Raw genomic sequence first — 19,458 nt, 5'->3', positions numbered from 1 at the left:
TTTATAATCAGATGTACGTGAGCTGGGTTATCCCGTGACCTTTTTCAACCCCCTTAGCCATACAAAGATATGATGGTAGGGATGTTTGAACCCAAGAAAAAAAGCAATTATTTAGTAATTCCTTTAAACTAAATTACACTATAAACAAATAGGTAACATGATAACGATTATCTTATATTAATGTAGAATCATAATGTTTAGATAACCAAAAATATAAACAACTTCATATAACATTATAAAATTAGGTAGGAGATACCTTATGATGATTTATTATTATCTATACCTGGCAAATGGGTCGAGATGGGTCGGGTTGGGTCAAATATCAAATGGGTTCGGGTCGAAATGGGTCATGGGTCGAAACGGGTCAGAATTAAAATGGGTCGAACGGGTTGGGTCGAGACCCGGGTCGGGTTGGGTCAAGACCCGGGTCGGTTGGGTCAAGACCCGGGTCGGTTGGGTCGGGCTAGTAAAAATTTTCTTGTTTGTATTTTTTGATGTATCTCTTCCGAACACGAGCCCCGAAAACGGGCCCCGAAATTACGCGCCGAAAACGCGCGCCGAAAACGCGCGCTAAAAACGCGCACCGAAAACGGCCGCCGAAAACGCGCGCCGAAAACGGCCGCAGAAAACGCGCTCCGAAAACGGGCCCTGAAATTGCGCGACGAAAACGCTCGCCGAAAACGCGATCGAAATCGCGCGCCGAAAAACGCGGGCCGAAAACGACCGCCGAAAAAGCGCGCCAAAAACGGGCGCCGAAAACGGGCGACGGAAAACGTGCGCCGAAAACGCGCGCCGAAAACGGGCCCCGAAATCGCGCGCCGAAAACGGGCCCCGAAATCGGGCGCCGAAAACACGCGCCGAAAACGGCCGCCCAAAACGAGAACCCCAAATATATCTAGGGTTTCAGTAGAGGTTATATATCTTAAATCGATAAACCCTCAATGAAAGGCGATCACATAAAGTGGTGAATTTCTCCAAACAATTTGATAGGCCAAACTTGTTCATTCAAAACTTTAAGGTACAAATTGAGGATGCAGATACCGGATCACCTCCCATAACATGGAACGAACTCTCATTCGAAGATACTGGAGCATAACGGTAACTTCGCCAGTTCCCCTACAAAAAAACATTTTATTAAGTTTTAAATTCTAGTCCTTAACCTTTCAACTTGTATCAAATAAGTCCTCATACTCATGAAGCTGTTGGAGCTAATTGATTCATTGTGTCCCACATCGGAAAGTGATATAAACAAATGTGCATATATAAGCTTAGGGGAACCTTCCTCTATCACCAATTGGTTTTAGAGAAAAGAAGGACTCATAAGTTTATATGCATGGCATATTGGTAAACCTAAAATTGAAGCATCCATTTTTATAATTTAGCCACAAAAGGATTTATTGTGAATAAAATCCAAACTAAACTTGAAAGAAAGTTAACTATAAAACGTGTAAAATTTCAAGTCACAATAGGATTTTAGCTATTTCAATATGTTAACAAACTTTAACTTTTTCAACTTTAGCCACGTAAAGATTTTTTGCTTGAATATCATACATAAATAATTTGAAGAAAAGATTACGTCGTTGGTTTTCGTCTCATACGTTTGTCACTAAACTTTTTTTCGACGCGGTTGGTCCAATAAACTTAAATCACGAGGTTTGTCCTATAAAGTTCTTATATTACGCGGTTTGTCTCATACCCTTGCATGGCAACATGTTAACACTTAACAAGTTTTTTCTGACGGTCATTAAATGGAAGGACTAACTACATAATTACAAACTTATTGGATCAAGCACTTCAAAAAAGAAAGTTGAGTCCCAAACGTGCAATATAGAGCCGAACGTGAAATATGAAACGAACCTTGGAGTCTAACAACATAGTTTATTCTATTTTACACCTCATGTAATTACTACACATACACACACAATCCACACATACATATAATTTATTATTAGTGATTACTAATTAGTGATTACTAATTAGTGATTGTTTAAACCAATAACTGATATAAAAATTGGATAATTTCGAACCGTTTGACTTGCTCAATTTACAACGTTTGGAGGTTACCACTCAATTTCATGTGGGTTTCCCTATAATATAAAAACCCAACAATAGATAAGCAAAAGCTAATTAACAACTTATTATAGATAAAATAATGGTCACTGATGTATTATAAAGAGACTTCTTTTATTGTTTACTTTGTCTATCTGACTTTTATATTACATATCATCAAAGAATCAAAGATGGATAGACAGATCACACTAAATAAAAAGGAGAGCAGGGGACGTTAATTCACCTTCATTTTTTATATTAAGTGTAATGGAGGAATCAAAGGTAAGGGAAGAAGCAACAACGATCGGCATCGACCTAGGAACAACATACTCATGTGTGGCAGTATGGAACCGTAATCGAATAGAAATCATTCCCAACGAACAAGGCAACAGAACCACCCCGTCATGTGTCGCTTTCCTTGATGAAGAACGACTCATCGGTGATGGTGCCAAAAACCAAGTTGCCATGAATCCTGCTAATACTGTATTTGGTCAGTCTATTAACTTTACTACTTTGGTTACTTTCTTCATTTAATTTGAAAATAATTTTGATTCTGTGAACATTATTTTGGTTTCCAAGAGTAACCAAATGATTGACTAAATCAAAAAGTATCCACCTTTATGTTGGATGCTTTCAAAATACATCCACAATAGTTGCAGACTTTCAAATCGAACAAGATAAAACATCTTTCAAATCGAACAAGATAAAACATCTTTCACAGTATACTATTGCCCGCTCCCCCCCCACCCCCACAAAAAAAAAAAAAAAAAAAAAAGCATGTTCAAGCTTCGCCACTGTTAAGACTTTCATATGCTAGTAAAATTTCAAAAAAGTGGCTACCTTTGTTATTATGTAATTTTGTTGTGGGTGTAACGAGCATATCAACCATGTTCCTTTCAGATGGTAAAGGGTTAATTGGAAGGAGATTTAGTGATTCCAAAGTGCAGGAAGACATGAAGTTGTGGCCTTTTAAGGTCACACGAGGGCGTGGCGACATACCAACAGTTGTAGTCACCTACAAAGGTGAAGAAAAACAATTTTTGGCCGAAGAAATTTCATCAATGATTCTTGGAAAGATGAAAGAAATTGCCGAGGCGTACCTTGGAAATTCAGTGAAAAGTGCTGTAATAACTGTCCCGGCTTATTTTAATGATTCACAACGTCAAGCAACAAAAGATGCTGGTACTATTGCTGGTTTAAACATTGTGCGCATGATCAATGAGCCTACAGCAGCTGCGATAGCCTATGGTCTGGACAATAAGGCTGATATTATTGGCAAGGTAAATGTTCTCATCTTCGATTTAGGTGGGGGCACTTTTGATGTCTCTCTGCTAACGATAGAAGAAGGTGGTGTTTTTGAGGTAAAAGCTGTTGGCGGTGACACTCATTTAGGAGGTGAGGATTTTGATAACCGAATGGTGGACCATTGTGTTCGAGAATTCAATAGAAAATGGAATAAGGACCTCACAGGGAACCAAAGAGCATTTGGGCGGTTGAGATTTGCTTGCGAGAAAGTAAAAAGGATTCTCTCAAGCGCTACTCAGTCATCCATCGAATTGGATTGCTTGCATGATGGGATTGACTTTTCAATGAAGTTTACTCGAGCTAAATTTGAAGGGCTGAACATGGAGTCATTCGAAGAGTGCATTCAAATTGTGGAGAAATGTTTGAACGACGCAAATATTGAAAAGTCTTCTGTTGACGAGATTATTCTTGTAGGTGGTTCAACTAGGATACCTAAAATCCAGTCTATGTTGCAGGAATTTTTCGATGGGAAACAGCTATGCAAGAGCGTGAACCCGGATGAAGCTGTTGCATATGGTGCGGCCGTTATGGCTGCAAAGTTAACTGATGTCGGTGATGAGAGTTTTCGTGATCTGATGTTATCAGATGTCACTCCTTTGTCACTTGGTGTAGAATCAACTAGAGATAGAAAACAAATGCACGTTGTGATCCCACGAAACACTCTAATACCCACAAAAAAGTCCAAAACTTTTGTTACAAGTAGAGATAACCAAACTTCTGTTCGTATCTCTGTATATCAAGGTGAAAGAGCCAAATCTACAGATAACCATCTTTTAGGCAAGTTTGGTATTCGCGGAATACCACTTGCACCGCGACGAACTTTACGAATCAATGTATGTTTAGAAATCGATGTCAATGGTATCCTCACTGTCACAGCTAAGATATTATCTACGGGCCAGACACAAAAACTCGTCATTAATAATGAAAACTGGAGACTCTCTAAGGAAATGATTGAAAATATGATAAAAGACGCTGAGAAGTACAAACTTGAGGATCAAGAATTCATGATGAAGATGAACGCCTACAATGCATTAGAGAAATGTGTGTACAACATGAGGACTAAGCTCAACGAGTACAATCACGTGAACGGATCAGAACTGCAATCGGAGAGTATTAAGGAAATCAAGAATGCTATTGCTGACACGACCAAGTGGCTTGAGGACAACCGTGTTGCACCTGTTGAAGAGTTTCAACGGAAAAAGCTATTGTTGGAGTTTGCTTGTGTATCCCTGATCTAGTTCTCAGATTATGTTGTTACATTTTAGAGTTTTGTAAGCATCACATTACAAATTGGCTTGACTTGCTGTTTCAAACAAATTTGAGGCCTTTAGTTGTGTCTGTAAAATATATAATAATATGTTACACAGTGGTATGTATGATGTTAAAATGGAATTACAGTTATACAAAAAGATATGAAAAAAAAGAGATATCAATATAGTGTGTTGGCATAAAAAACATAACGCAAAACCCCAAAAGTTGTAAGGTTATGGATGTTCGCCATCAATTGCAAGCATGCGATATGGATGTTGGTGAAGTGTGATGATGAGAATTTGTCCGTTCGTGTCAATGTCAAATGTCTGTTGGTTTTAGCATTAGTGCAATGTATGCTAGGTCGTGGTCAATGGTCAATAGTCAATTGTTAGTATCAAACAGATCGATCGATGTTGTCAATGAAACATTTTGTATCTCAATAGATCTTTAGATCCAGAAAATTAAATGTAAATTATATATCTCGTCCGGAAAAAAAGGAGCGGCCCATTCAATGATTAACTGTGTTAACAGCTAACCTGAAGATATGTAAAGATGGTTGTGAATGGCAGTTTCAACAATAAGCCACCTGCAAGTCTCAAACAGCCTGACATATTGACTACACTGTACTATCTGTTTTTCGTGTATATTAATATTAATAAAGTTATAAAGAAAATAAAATGAATAACATAGTGAGCCTAGGATATCAAATTTTACATCTGATATAAGTAAATAAGTATGTATGGATATCTACCAGTACTCACTAACAGTAAACAGATGTTAGAATTGATAGGACCCAAACACTAACAACGATTTTAGAAAATTATGATCTCACAAAAAACAAACGGAAGGAATTATGTGCGAAAAACAAACAACACAATGTATTACGTGGTTATATCCAATCAGGGTGATTGGTTTAGTCCACAGCCAACTAGAGTCCTTTCTTATTATTTTCATGCTTTGGTACAAAGAATACAATGAACTTTTTTACCTAAGAAAAATATTGACTATTTCTGAATGAAGCTTCACTCACATTTAAATAGGAACAGAGCAAAAAGAAGTTTGATCAAGAGTACTGAATCTAATGGAGGGAAAATGGAATGAAGCTGCAGTGATAGATATTTACCTCGGAACAACAAACTCGTCGTGTATTGCTGTTTGGTAGGATGATTGAACGGAATTACGGAAATCCGGGACCACACCTCCTACCGTTGCTTTAAGTGATGCAGAAGAACATGTTCATCTCATCACTGATGGTACCAAGAACCAAATAGTCAAAACCCTGCTGGCACCATTTTTGGTAAGTCTATTTATAGATTTCGGATACATAGTTGTTTCATCAACAATATTAATCAAATGGATTTTATACAATCAGCTTACAGTTCTAAAATCACTTTTTAGTTTTTATAAACTGCGCCACTTCACAATTAACAGACTACACATACTATTCAAGCATTATTCAGGATTCTGAGAAATACTAATTTACTGTCTACAGCTTCAGGTAATACAAATAAAATCTCTATTCATATTTTAACATGGATATTATTTAGCTGCTACTAAAAGGCTGATTGGAAGGAGATGCAATGATTATAAAGCGCAATGCGCAGAACGACCTAAAGTTGTGACCTTTTAGGGTCATATTAGGCTTTAATGACACACCAAAGATTGTTGTCTCCCAACAAAAGTCAAGAAAGGGAATTTATGGTTGAAAGAATATCATCAATGATGCTTGAAATGATGAAATAAACTGAAGAGTCGTACCTCGGATAGTTGTCAAAAATGTCGTTATAACAGTCCCAGCTTCTCTTAACGATTCACAATGTTGATGCTGGTGCAACTGCTGGATAAATGTCATCCGCATGATCAACGAGCTTACTGCAGCTGTGATTGCATATGGTTATGATCAAACTTTTGCTATTACTACTTTACTAGCAATACAAACGGACTCATCTTTGATCTGGGTGGTGGTAGATAACCGAATATTTACTTACAAATACAGAGTACTAATTTCTTCCATATCTTACTTAACCTATCTTTCTAAAACATGTACATGTTGACGAACACATAAGCTAAATTTATCAATTGCCTCAAAAGAATACAATTACCGAGAATAAATAATTTACTAAAAAAACTCCTTTAAACTAAATAACATGATAACAATTATATTATAATTATGAAGAATCATAATGTTGAGATGACCAAAAATACAAACATGAAAAAAAAAAAAAAAAAAAAAAAAAAAAAAAAAAAAAAAAGTAGGTGAGAAATAGTACCGTATAGTGATTTGTTATTTGGAGGATTACGGGAAAAGAAAACTGAAACCCTAACCAGACGAATTATTTGTTCTGCAAATCAAGAAACCCCTCCTAATATATCTAGGGTTTCAATAGAGTTTATAGATCCTAAATCGATCAAAACGAAATGCGACCACTAAACTTGATCACATCCGAATCTCACAAAAGGATCTGATATACCTATATGTTTATTTATTTATTTATTTTATTTATTGAATAAAACTAAAATTATGGAACGAAATCGCACTGGAACATAACGGTAACTTCTCCAACACAAAAAGAAAACTTTGATATTGAATTTAAACGTTTAGTCCTTGTTCTTTCAGCTTGTATCAAGTAAGTCATCAAACTCTTGAAGCATCCATTATTTGAAGTTTCACTCTTTCAATTTAGCCACAAAAGGATTTATGAATATGATCTATCCAATCCAGTCCAAACTAAGACCACTTGTGTAACGACCCGTCAAAATCGCTATTGACGCGGCACGTTAATCATTGATTCCACAGTGAGGTTTTGACCTCTATATGATACGTTTTGATAAAATATTGCATTCATTAAAATAAGTGACTTTCTAAACATAGAAAGTTATAAACATGTGGGCGAGTGCTTAGGTATAAGCAAAACCCCGAAATACATAAGTCTTTAATTTACAGGTTGACATCACAGTCCAATTATTTATTACACAACGCAGTTTTATTTTGAATGCAATAAACTTTGTACAAAGCATGAGAGACTCCATGCAGGCAACAAGCACATCACAGCGGAAGCATTCTAAGGACCTGAGAATAAAACATGCTAAAAAGTCAACACGAATGTTGGTGAGTTATAGGTTTAATTGCTCGAGTCATAAACATATATAAAGATAGACCACAAGATTTCATCAAAAGTTTATCAATAGATTCTACGTAACAGAGCACCCTGGTAACTAAACTTAACGCTATAGTGATAATTACCCCATTCGTTTTAATACACGCAAACCAACGTGTCTTAAACTCAAATAACATACGTCCGTTAAAAGGCTAGTGCTCTAGCTCGGACGGGGATGTCAAGCCCTATGGATCCATATACAATTATTCGCGCCCACCAGTCCATATCCTATGTACTGGCAGCTACTAGTTACCAAAGCTAAGGGATTTTCGGTTTACTGTAGCACTGTAGCAAAATACGGTTTTCACTGTAGCACTGTAGCAAAATACGGTTTCACTGTAGCAAATAGTGTTTTACTGTAGCAAATAGTGTTTTACTGTAGCAAATAGTGTTTTACTGTAGCAAATAGGGTTTTACTGTAGGAAAGTCGTTTTTACTTGTACATATATATATATACATACATATAATTGTTCATGAATTGCCGAGAGTAATCAAAGGTAATTGTATATATGAAACAGTTCTAAAATTTTGAGACTCAATCTAACAGACTTTGTTTAGCGTGTTAAAATAATAAATCGTATAGAGAATTGGTTTAAATAAGTCAAAAATTTTCGGGTCATCACAACTTGTGACACGACGTGTTTAGGCTCGAACTCATTCAACACGCCACCAACACCCCGTAGCGCGGCGTGTTGGTTGAAAAAATTTCGACGTGCTTTATCTAGCACATGAAAAACACAACACGCCACTCAACACATCATCCCACTAGGACCCGGCCCACAGACCTCTTATGCACAAGCATTTCAGTCTGGGCCTGATCAACCTATTGGGCCTCCTTGGACTTGGTTTGCTCCTCATAATTTAGGTGATGCCACGTCCATACCCCAGGCATTCAGTACTTGCACTTTACAGGATTCAAGTGATGATGGATGGTACATGGACACCGGGGCACCTGCCCACTTAGCCTCGGACTCAGGTAGACTAAATACTGTTTTTAATAAAAAAATATTATTTCATCAGTCGTTGTTGGAAATGGTTCAACTATACCGGTTCTTACATCCGATAATGCTTCGTTACCCAACCCGTACCGACCGCTTCACTTAAATAATGTCCTTGTCACACCTAATATTGTCAAAAACCTAATTTTCGTCAAACAATTTAGGCATGAGCAAATAAACCGAAATACCGAAATCGAACCGGTACCGAACCGATACCGGTACCGAAAACCGAACCGAAAGGGATTCGGTATCGGTTTTGGTTCCAAGAATCGGAGGTTTTTGGTTTCCGTACGGTACCGTACGGTTCCGTTATTTGTTTCGGAAAATCGGTATTTGGTACCGAAATTTAACATTCCAGATTTTATTCTTTATAATCTATATAGTCTAATAAACCTCTAAAATAATGACATCATCATTAACCTAAATTACCCTTTACTTTTCATAATGATGATGTCATAATTATATATTAAGTTAATTAAAAAATAATACAAAAATATTTTATAAAAGGAAATATTAATCTCTCCCAAATTATAATTTTATTTTTTAAAAAAATTTAAAAGACATTTATTATTACTAATAATAATAATAATTATTATTATTAAAAAAATAAATATAAATATTAAACTTTGAGCGAACTTTATGTTTGTAAAATAAACGACAAGTTTCTTAGTCGGAATCCGTGGTTCCACGGGGCAATAAACTAAATGACTTTAACGTTTACATTCACTTAATACCTAAAACATATCATTAAACTGTTTGGTTTAAACAAACCCGTGTTTTCACGGGTTATTTCACTAGTAGGTAAATCTCTTATAACTTATATACTCCGTAAATATCTATTTACCAATTAAGTTTTGACCTTTAATCTAATTAGAACTTTAAACAATACGAGTCCTATATATGTTTACATGAATTTTCGCTAATTTTTTTTATAAATAAACAATGTATGCATTTAGTCTGATAAGAAGTATGCAAATGTGGCAAATGATTGATATAAAAATTTGACAATTTCGCAACTGTTAGACTTGTTCAGTTTTCAACGTTTAGAGGTTACCACTTAATTTCATGTAGATTCCCATATTTATTCAACAAAACCAAACAATAGAATACCGAAAGCTAACAGAATGTTAGAGGTTGACGTATTATAAAGAGACGACCTTTGTGGTTTACTTTGTCTATCTGACTTTTTAATTTTAACAATTAATATCATTATCGTTAAACTTATATTAATGCTTTAATTAATATCGATATCTATATAGGAGTATATTATATATCATCAAAGAAGAGCAGGGGAATTCAATTCAGAATCAGTTTAAGTTGAGTGTTAAATATAATGGAGGGATCAGAAGTAAAGGAAGCACCAGCGATCGGCATCGATCTTGGAACCACATACTCGTGTGCCGCTGTATGGAACCGCAATCGAATAGAAATCATACCCAACGAACAAGGCAACAGAACCACACCATCATCTGTTGCTTTTCTTGATGAAGAACGACTCATCGGTGATGGTGCCAAAAACCAAGTTGCCATGAATCCTGCTAACTCTGTATTTGGTCAGTCTACTAACTTTACTACTTTTTTTAATTGATCAATATGGAAAATAGAAAGTTCACAAGATTCGGATTCTGCGAAAATTCTTGTGGTTTGCTGCCTCAAGAACAGAAAAACTAAGCATTTAAAATTATAAATAAAAATGCTAACCAAATGATTTGATTAAATAAACTAGTATCCACCTTTATGTTAGAAAATGTCAAAATACATCCACAATAGTTGCATACTTCCATATGCTAATAAGTTTATAAAAAGTGGCTACCTTTTTCAGTATAATGTAATTCTGTTTTGTAAGTGAGTAGCATATCTAGTATCTACCATGTTCTTTTCAGATGGTAAAAGGTTGATTGGAAGAAGATTTAGTGATTTCAAAGTGCAGGAAGACATGAAGTTGTGGCCTTTTAAGGTCACACGAGGGCGTGACGACATACCAACAATTGTAGTCACCTACAAAGGTGAAGAAAAAGAATTTTTGGCCGAAGAAATTTCATCAATGATTCTTGGAAAGATGAAAGAAATTGCCGAGGCGTACCTTGGAAAAGCTGTAAAAAACGCCGTGATAACTGTCCCGGCTTATTTTAATGATTCACAACGTCAAGCAACAAAAGATGCTGGTACTATTGCTGGTTTGAACATTCTGCGCATGATCAACGAGCCTACAGCAGCTGCAATAGCCTATGGTCTGGACAATAAGGCTGATATTATTGGCAAGGTAAATGTTCTCATCTTCGATTTAGGTGGGGGCACTTTTGATGTCTCTCTGCTAACAATAGAAGAAGGTGGTACTTTTGAGGTGCGAGCTGTCGGTGGTGACACTCATTTGGGAGGTGAGGATTTTGATAACCGAATGGTTGATCATTGCATTCGAGAATTCTATAGGAAATGGAATAAGGACTTGACAGGGAACCAAAGAGCATTTGGGCGGTTGAGATTTGCTTGTGAAAAAGTAAAACGAATTCTCTCAAGCGCTACCCAGTCATCCATCGAATTGGATTGCTTGCACGACGGGATTGACTTTTCAATGAAATTTACTCGAGCTAAATTTGAAGGGCTGAACATGGAGTCATTCGAAGAGTGCATTAAAATTGTGGAGAAATGTTTGAACGACGCGAATATTGAAAAGTCTTCTGTTGAAGAGATTATTCTTGTAGGTGGTTCAACTAGGATACCTAAAATCCAGTCTATGTTGCAGGAATTTTTCGATGGGAAACGGCTATGCAAGAGCGTGAACCCGGATGAAGCTGTTGCATATGGTGCGGCCGTTATGGCTGCAAAGTTAACTAACGTCGACGATGAGAGTTTTCGTGATCTGATGTTATCTGATGTGACTCCTTTATCACTTGGTGTAGAAACGACTGGGAAACAAATGCACGTTGTGATCCCGCGAAACACTCCAATACCCACGATAAAGTCCAAAATTTTTGTTACAAACAAGGATAACCAAACTTCGATTCGTATCTCTGTATATCAAGGTGAAAGAGCCAAATCTATAGATAACCATTTTTTAGGAAAGTTTAATATTTACGGAATACCACCTGCACCGCAAGGATTTTTCCATATCAAAGAATGTTTAGAAATCGATGCCAACGGTATCCTCACTGTGACAGCTAAGATATTATCTACAGGCCATACAGAAAAACTTGTCATTAATAATGAAAATCGGAGACTCTCTAAGGAAAAGATTGAAAATATGGTGAAAGACGCTGAGAAGTACAAACTTGAGGATCAAGAATTCAAGAGAAAGATGGATGCGTGCCATGCGTTAGAGGATTGCGTGTACAACATGAAGACTAAGATCAACGAATATAATAAATTGAACAGATCAGAAGTGCAATCGGAGAGTATTAAGAAAATCAAGAATGCCATTGCTGACACGACTAAGTGGCTCGAGGACAACCGTGTTGCGACTGTTGAAGAGTTTCAACGGAAAAAGCTATTTCTAGAGTTTGCTTGTGCATCCTTGATCTAGTTCTCAAATTATGTTGTTAAACTTTGGGATTTTGTAAGCATCACTTTTCAAATTGGCTTGACTTATTGTCTTTAACAAATTTTGAGCCTTTAGTTGTGTCTGTAAACTAAATAGTAATATGTACGTGGTAGTATGTATGTGTTAAGTTGAAATGGAATTACAGCTATACAAAAAGATTTGAAAAAAAAAGAGATATCAATACATTGTGTTGGCATAAAAACATAATGCAAAACCTCAAAAGTTGTAAAGTTAAACATGTATCATCTGAAAGAATTATGAATCAGTGAATCAAGTCTTAGAGTATGTCATATGCTAATCTCTGACTAGCATTGGAGGCAAACACCCTGCAAATAACGAAATATATATGATGGAAGCAAAGCATATATCATGGAGCGACCCATGATATATGTAGGTTGGTTCTGGTTTTTGAAATGGCGTGTTGGGCTTCTTTTGTTTGTTCAATCCGTTTCATCAAATTTTGTCAGGCCTTCTCCATCAATTGCAAGCATGTGATCTACTTTTTCATGGATGTTCGTGAAGTGCAATGATCCAAATTTGTCCGATTGTGTCAATGTCAAATGTCTGTTGGCAGTGGCGGAAGCAGGAATTTTCTTCACCGGGGGCGAAATTTTTTTTTTTAAACCGTAGCAATTTTTTTGGCAAAATACGGAATTTTTGGGACAAAAATTGGAGGTTTTTAGCCAAAATATTGAGGTTTTTGGATAAAATTTGAAGGTTTGTGGTCAAAATTTGAAGATTTTGGGGCAAAATTTAGAGATTTGTAGACAAAATTTGAAGGTTTTAAAGCAAAATATGTAGGTTTTGGGGCAAATGACTTTTGGGTTTGGGGCAAATGACTTTTGAGTTGGGGGCAAAATAAAAAAAAGCCAATTTTTTACACTAAAATTTCGAAATCGACTGGGGGCAGGCCCCCCCCCCTTAAATTCGCCCCTGTCTGTTGGTTTTAGCATTGTGCAATGTTCGGTCGGGTCGTGGTCAATGGTCAATAGTCAATTGTTAGTATCATATAGATAGATTGATGTTGTCAACAGTGGCGGAGCCAGGATTTTTTTCACCGGAGACAAATTTTTTTTTAAAACCGTAGCAACTTTTTTGGGCAAAAAATGGAGGTTTTGGGGCGAAATTCGAAGGTTTCGGGGCAAAATTCGAAGGTTTTGGGGCAAAATTTGGAGAATTTTGGACAAAATTTGAAGGTTTTGAGCAAAATATATAGGTGATGGGGCAAAAAAAAAAAATCTACTGGGCAAAGTTGAAAAATCCAAAAAGTTTCCACCAAAATTTCAAAATCGACTGGGGGAGGGTGCCCCCCGGTCCCTTAATAAAAACGTCCCTGGTTGTCAATGAAACATTTTGTATCTCAATAGATCTATTATAATTTACATTCAAGTAAAATTTCATTGTGGAAATCAATAGAGCGACCCATTCAATGATTAACTGTGCTAACAGCTAACCTGAAGATATGTAAAGATGGTTGTGAATGGCAGTTTCAACAATAAGCCATCTGCAAGTCTCAAACAGCCTGACATGAAACATACCCTCGGGGATAATAAAAAGGGACCAGAAATGCTAAAATGTAGGTCGAGAGGCCAAACCTGATGGTTCCATAAGCTACACATAAAACCATAAATCACACATTAACTATGACCCATTTGACCCGTTAAGAGTTACGTAATATGGTAGATACTGGATATGGTCAAAAATTATGGTTACCACTTACCAGTTACAGTAGAAAGTTGGAAGAACTAACTGAAACGACCACAACTCATTTTTGAAAAACGAAAAAAAAATTTAGACAAATTTCGACCCGTTTTAATTATCCATTTTGACACCAACAATTTGACCAATCATTTACCACTTCCTTCATATACAAACCAACATACAACCAAATTTTAAGATTCACAATTACAATCTTGTTTTATAACGACCCATTACAAAAGAAGGTGGTTATATAGACCCATTACATATACAAAATGTAACTTTAACACATGACTCAAAGACTACCAAGTATCATGTGCATGAGTTTTCGGGTCATATCTACCCATTCAAAAGTAACTCTAAGTAATACATTAAGCATAAAGTCAAATCTTCAAGTCATAAACTGTTAGATGGATGTCCAAAATTGACTCACATTTAAATGTGATAGTTTATTATTTGCATTGAAAACATGTGGGTTGCTAGAAATAGTCCAAGACAAGTTTGATTTGGCATGATCACAAGTGTATGTTGGCATGTTTATCATAGTTGCTTTCACATGGAGGTAGGTGTGGCCTGGAAGTATCCTAGCAAATGTATGCATGTAAATGTTTCATGTATAAATAGGTGTCTCATGGAGAGAGTTAAAATCATCCAAAAAATAAGATCACAAAGGAAAAACACAGTTGATCAATAATATCAACGGAGAGTGTGTATTGTGAGGTTGAGAGTTTAATTCTTGTAAGGAGTGTAAAAGAGTGTACGGGAAACTTAGATTTTATACTAAAATCTAAGAGGCTTGGGTTTGGGTTTAATTCATAGTGTAATTTTTCTTGTACCGAGTTCTTTTATATTATAAGAATAAAGGAAACTCTTGGGGTGGACGTAGGCAGGATTTTGCCGAACCACGTTAAATCGTCGTGTTATCAGTTACCTTATTTGTTTTCTATTATTTCTCGCAAGTTTATCTCAAACAAATTATATCCTCGCTTCCGCTGGTGTGGGTGCGCTAGACAAATTGTCATAACAAGTGGTATCAGAGCGTATCCAGGTTTATCGGATATTTTTTGGTTTGAGATGGCGGGAAATAGCGGTATGCAGTTTAAGGTGGAGCCATTTAATGGAACCGGGAATTTCACCTTGTGGCAAGCAAGGGTGAAGGATGTTCTGGTTCAACAGGGCTTGGCAAAGCCGTTGAAGGGTAAAAAGGACGGCAAACCAGAAAAGATGACGGATGACGATTGGAATGACATCGAGGAAAGATGTGTCAGTACCATTCGCCTTTCCATCAGTGATAAGATCATCAATAATGTCAGTGGCGAGACAACCGCGACAGGGTTGTGGGTGGCCCTCGAGAAGTTATATCTCGGGAAGAATATGACCACAAAACTGAACTTGAAGCGTGATCTTTATCGGTTGAAGATGGAGGAAGGCGGGAATATCATTGAACACATGAACGTGTTTAATGGTCTGGTGGATCAACTTGCAAAAGTTGAGGTTAATATTGAGGAAGAGGATAAGGCCCTTATTCTTCTTACCTCTCTTCCCAGTTCGTATGATACTTTGGTTACTACTGTTCTTTACGGAAAGGATACTGTAAAGATGGAGGAGGTAGTACTGGCACTCTTATCTCAGGATAAGAGACGAAGATCTGATGACCGTTTTGAGCATGAGTTTGCTATGGTTGGTCATGGAAGGGGAAGGTTTGCCGCGAAGAGATTTAGTGATAAGAGTAGGTCTAGATCAGGAGACGGCATGAAGGGTATCCAGTGCTTCAAATGTCAAGAGTGGGGTCACTACAAGAAGGATTGTCCACTCTGGAAGAATGGTGAAGATAAATCTGGGGGTTCATCAGCTGCAGTAGCAGTTAATGAGTCGGTTAATTCGGGAGATGTTCTCACAGTCTCCAAAAGTTCTACTTCTGCTCAAGATGAATGGATTTTAGATTCTGGTTGTACGATGCATGTATGTTCCAAGAAAACTTATTTTGATAAGCTAATATTAAAGAAAGCAGGGGTGTTGACTTTTGGTGATGGTTCAACATGTGATGTTGAGGGTGTTGGCATGGTGAAAATAAAATTGTTTCACGGAGTTGCTTACACTCTTGGTGGTGTGGCGTACGCACTAAAGATGTGCAAAAATCTAATTTCCTTAAGCCAGTTAGATCCTCAAGGATACGGCTATTCGGCCGTAGGTGGATTTATGAAAATCACACGTGGCGTGAAGGTCCTGATGATTGGAGAGAAGTATGAAGGTTTATATCATCTGGTGGCGAGTACAAGATGTACTAGTGTCTCGAAGGTTTTGAAAGTGTGCACACGGGAAATTGATCGGGAATATGTGACGACATGTTTGATCAAGTTAGACGATGGTGAGAAGAAAAATCCTACTAAGGGAGAGGTGATTCGAGACTCCTCTCCGGAGTCAACTATGTAAGTTGACAGGGTTAGCTGCACATGATTATTGGCCGTTTTATTTGAATCAGGGTTCAGGACCGAGGTGATTCAAGGTGTGTGCAGCGGGGATAAGGAGGCCAATGGTGAAAGTACTCGGTGATAGTATTTTCGGTGATGAAGAAGATAAATGTTCGTCAAGGTGGAGATTGTTATATGGATGTCCAAAATTAACTCACATTTAAATGTGATAGTTTATTATTTGCAATGAAAACATGTGGGTTGCTAGAAATAGTCCAAGACAAGTTTGATTTGGCATGATCACAAGTCTATGTTGGCATGTTTATCATAGTTGCTTTCACATGGAGGTAGGTGTGGCCTGGAAGTATCCTAGCAAGTGTATGCATGTAAATGTTTCATGTATAAATAGGTGTCTCATGGAGAGAGTTAAAATCATCCACAAAATAAGATCACAAAGGAAAAACACAGTTGATCAATAATATCAACGGAGAGTGTATTTGTGAGGTTGAGAGTTTTATTCTTGTAAGGAGTGTAAAAGAGTGTACGGGAAATTTAGATTTTATACTAAAATCTAAGAGGCTTGGGTTTGGGTTTAACTCATAGTGTACTTTTTCTTGTACCGGTTTCTTTTATATTATAAGAATAAATGAGACTCTTGGGGTGGACGTAGGCAGGGTTTTGCCGAACCACGTTAAACCGTCGTGTTATCAGTTACCTTATTTGTTTTCTATTATTTCTCGCAAGTTTGTCTCAAACAAATTATATCCTCACTTCCGCTGGTGTGGGTGCGCTAGGCAAATTGTCATAACATAAGCAATGTAGCTACTCGAGATAATGCACATCCTTACCCTTCCCTTTATCCACTTGAGAGCCTAAAAAGAAATATTAAACAACAACAGGTAAGTGAAAAGTGAATGCTTAGTGAGTCCAATATACACATATATATCTACATATATATAGGCATAGTATCGGTTGTCATCAACATCAATCATCGATCATAAAATGACTTCAAGCAACCAATCCAATCCAGTCCAGTCCAGATCCAAACTGAACTTGAAAACAAAGTCAACTACTAATAAACTAAGATGTTTAATGTCTTACCACAAAAGAAATTTAGATCTTTTAAAAATGTAAACAAACTATTTAATTTTTCAACTTTAGCCACAAAAGATTTATTGCTTTTTTCGGGCGAAAAACAAGAATTTAAATTAATAGACATATGAAGATCAAGATGTATTACAATTTACTCCTACCCGAAAGTTTGATTGAAAGATGATACAATCTTTTAATACAACTCTAACAAACTTTTTGATCTTTCAACTTTAGCCACAAAAGAATTATTACTTATATATAGTTCTCATACAGTGGATTTTTAAGGTGCATTTAGTATCTACACGCATAACACATACATTTAAATTTAAAATGAACAATTAGTGATGTCATGTATTTCGCCATGTTTAAGCAATGTGTAGGTAATGAGTGTTTAGGGCCAATGATTGATATAAAAATTCGACAATTCCCCAACTGTTAGACTTGTTCAGTTTTCAATGTTTAGAGGTTACCATTTAATTTCATGTAGGTTCCCACATTATTTAAAAAAACAAACAAACAATAGAATTCCAAAAGCAAACAGAATGATAGAGGTTGATGTATTATAAAGAGACGACTTTTGTGGTTTACTTTGTCTTTCTGACTTTAAATTTTTACAATTATTATCAATAAATTTACAATATTGCTATGCTATCTACTATATATGTATCTATATTCTGTATCGATATATTATATATCATCAAAATATTGATAGACAGATCACACAAAATAAAACGAAGAGTAGGGGGAACTAATTCAGAATCAGTTTAAGTAGAGTGTTAAATATAATGGAGGGATCAGAAGTAAAGGAAGTACCAGCGATCGGTATAGACCTTGGAACAACATACTCATGTGTGGCAGTATGGATCCGTAATCGAATAGAAATCACATCCAATGAACAAGGTGTAGACGATCTAGGACCTTAGATTAAACGTTATACCTAGATTAAAGGCGGAAACAATAAACTAGGATGAATCGAATACGAGTTTCACTTTTGGGATCAATCTAACCAATGAAATATTGATAGAATCGACGCCTAGATGATTGTATTCGGTTGGAGTATGATCTGGGACAATGGTAACAGCGAAATACGACGGCTAGAGGGTGTAGGGTGAGTAACCTCACAATGAAACCCAACACCCGTATTTATATATAGTCACAACGACCATCGGCCGGTGGTCTCTTGGTCTCTGACCTACGACCGATGGTGATAGTTCCTCGACCGATGGTCTCTACCATCGGTCGATGGTCTAGCTGCCAACCAAACAGCTCGAACCATTTTACGTCATCACATTAATCAAATCAACCACAATGTATTAATGACGATATCCTTACACGACTGAAATAGTAAACACAATACGAATAGAACATATTACATGATAGAACTCGGGATTATGCACCAACAAACTCCCCCAAGACCTAGTTCTATTTCAAAAGTCTTCATTCGTCATCCAATTCATTCGTACGGATCGATTACCATATTGTTCAAGTAGCACATCTTAGCTACTTTCACATACTGTTCAGCCTGCACCTTGTTCTCGCGTCGATAGAGCATACGATTATAGTACAACGTAAAAATGTCAGCCTCGGTACAGTTTCTCAACCAAATCGGATCCAACACACGAATGCATTCAATATCATTCTCATTCACCTTATCAAGCACAATCACAGCTTCTTCTGAACGATCTTCATAAAACCACCATCTGAATCTCTGACTCCAATTTTGCGGCAACCTCCTTAACGGTACCTTCTTCATAGTCTTTGCCCGTTTGTACTTTACAATTCTTCGAGATTCACCAGTTCTAGGATTAACTTTGTAACTAATCCTAGGAAACTGTGGCTTAAAACCTTCCCAATTCCTTGAATTAAATGCAATTCGAATCTTCTTCACTAGTAACGAAGATCGATCGTTCATTTCACAATACAACATTCTTAACCTGACAATCTGCATTAGCTCAAAG

The 19,458-nt window shown here is 36.8% G+C and overlaps 2 protein-coding genes and 1 pseudogene across 2 annotated transcripts; all 3 read left to right on the top strand.

Moving 5' to 3' along the window:
• Positions 1-2,316: 2,316 nt before the first annotated feature.
• Positions 2,317-4,718, top strand: LOC139902736 (heat shock cognate 70 kDa protein-like). The gene is made up of 2 exons (XM_071885340.1): positions 2,317-2,539; positions 2,950-4,718. Exons 1-2 carry the CDS (start codon positions 2,317-2,319, stop codon positions 4,590-4,592), a joined length of 1,866 nt encoding a protein of 621 aa, XP_071741441.1. The 3' UTR covers positions 4,593-4,718.
• A 5,376-nt stretch (positions 4,719-10,094) lies between these two features.
• On the top strand, positions 10,095-12,281 carry LOC139902735 (heat shock cognate 70 kDa protein-like). The gene is made up of 2 exons (XM_071885337.1): positions 10,095-10,314; positions 10,645-12,281. The coding sequence occupies exons 1-2, from the start codon at positions 10,095-10,097 to the stop codon at positions 12,279-12,281; spliced, it is 1,857 nt and encodes a 618-aa protein (XP_071741438.1).
• A 6,004-nt stretch (positions 12,282-18,285) lies between these two features.
• The window catches only part of LOC139902734 (heat shock cognate 70 kDa protein-like), an 86,417-nt pseudogene continuing 85,244 nt past the window's right edge, over positions 18,286-19,458 (top strand).

The sequence above is a fragment of the Rutidosis leptorrhynchoides genome, chromosome 3, assembly GCF_046630445.1.
Source record: "Rutidosis leptorrhynchoides isolate AG116_Rl617_1_P2 chromosome 3, CSIRO_AGI_Rlap_v1, whole genome shotgun sequence".
Lineage (NCBI taxonomy): Eukaryota > Viridiplantae > Streptophyta > Magnoliopsida > Asterales > Asteraceae > Rutidosis > Rutidosis leptorrhynchoides.
Note: the sequence above shows the minus strand (reverse complement) of the source record. Positions and strands in the feature narration are given on the sequence as shown.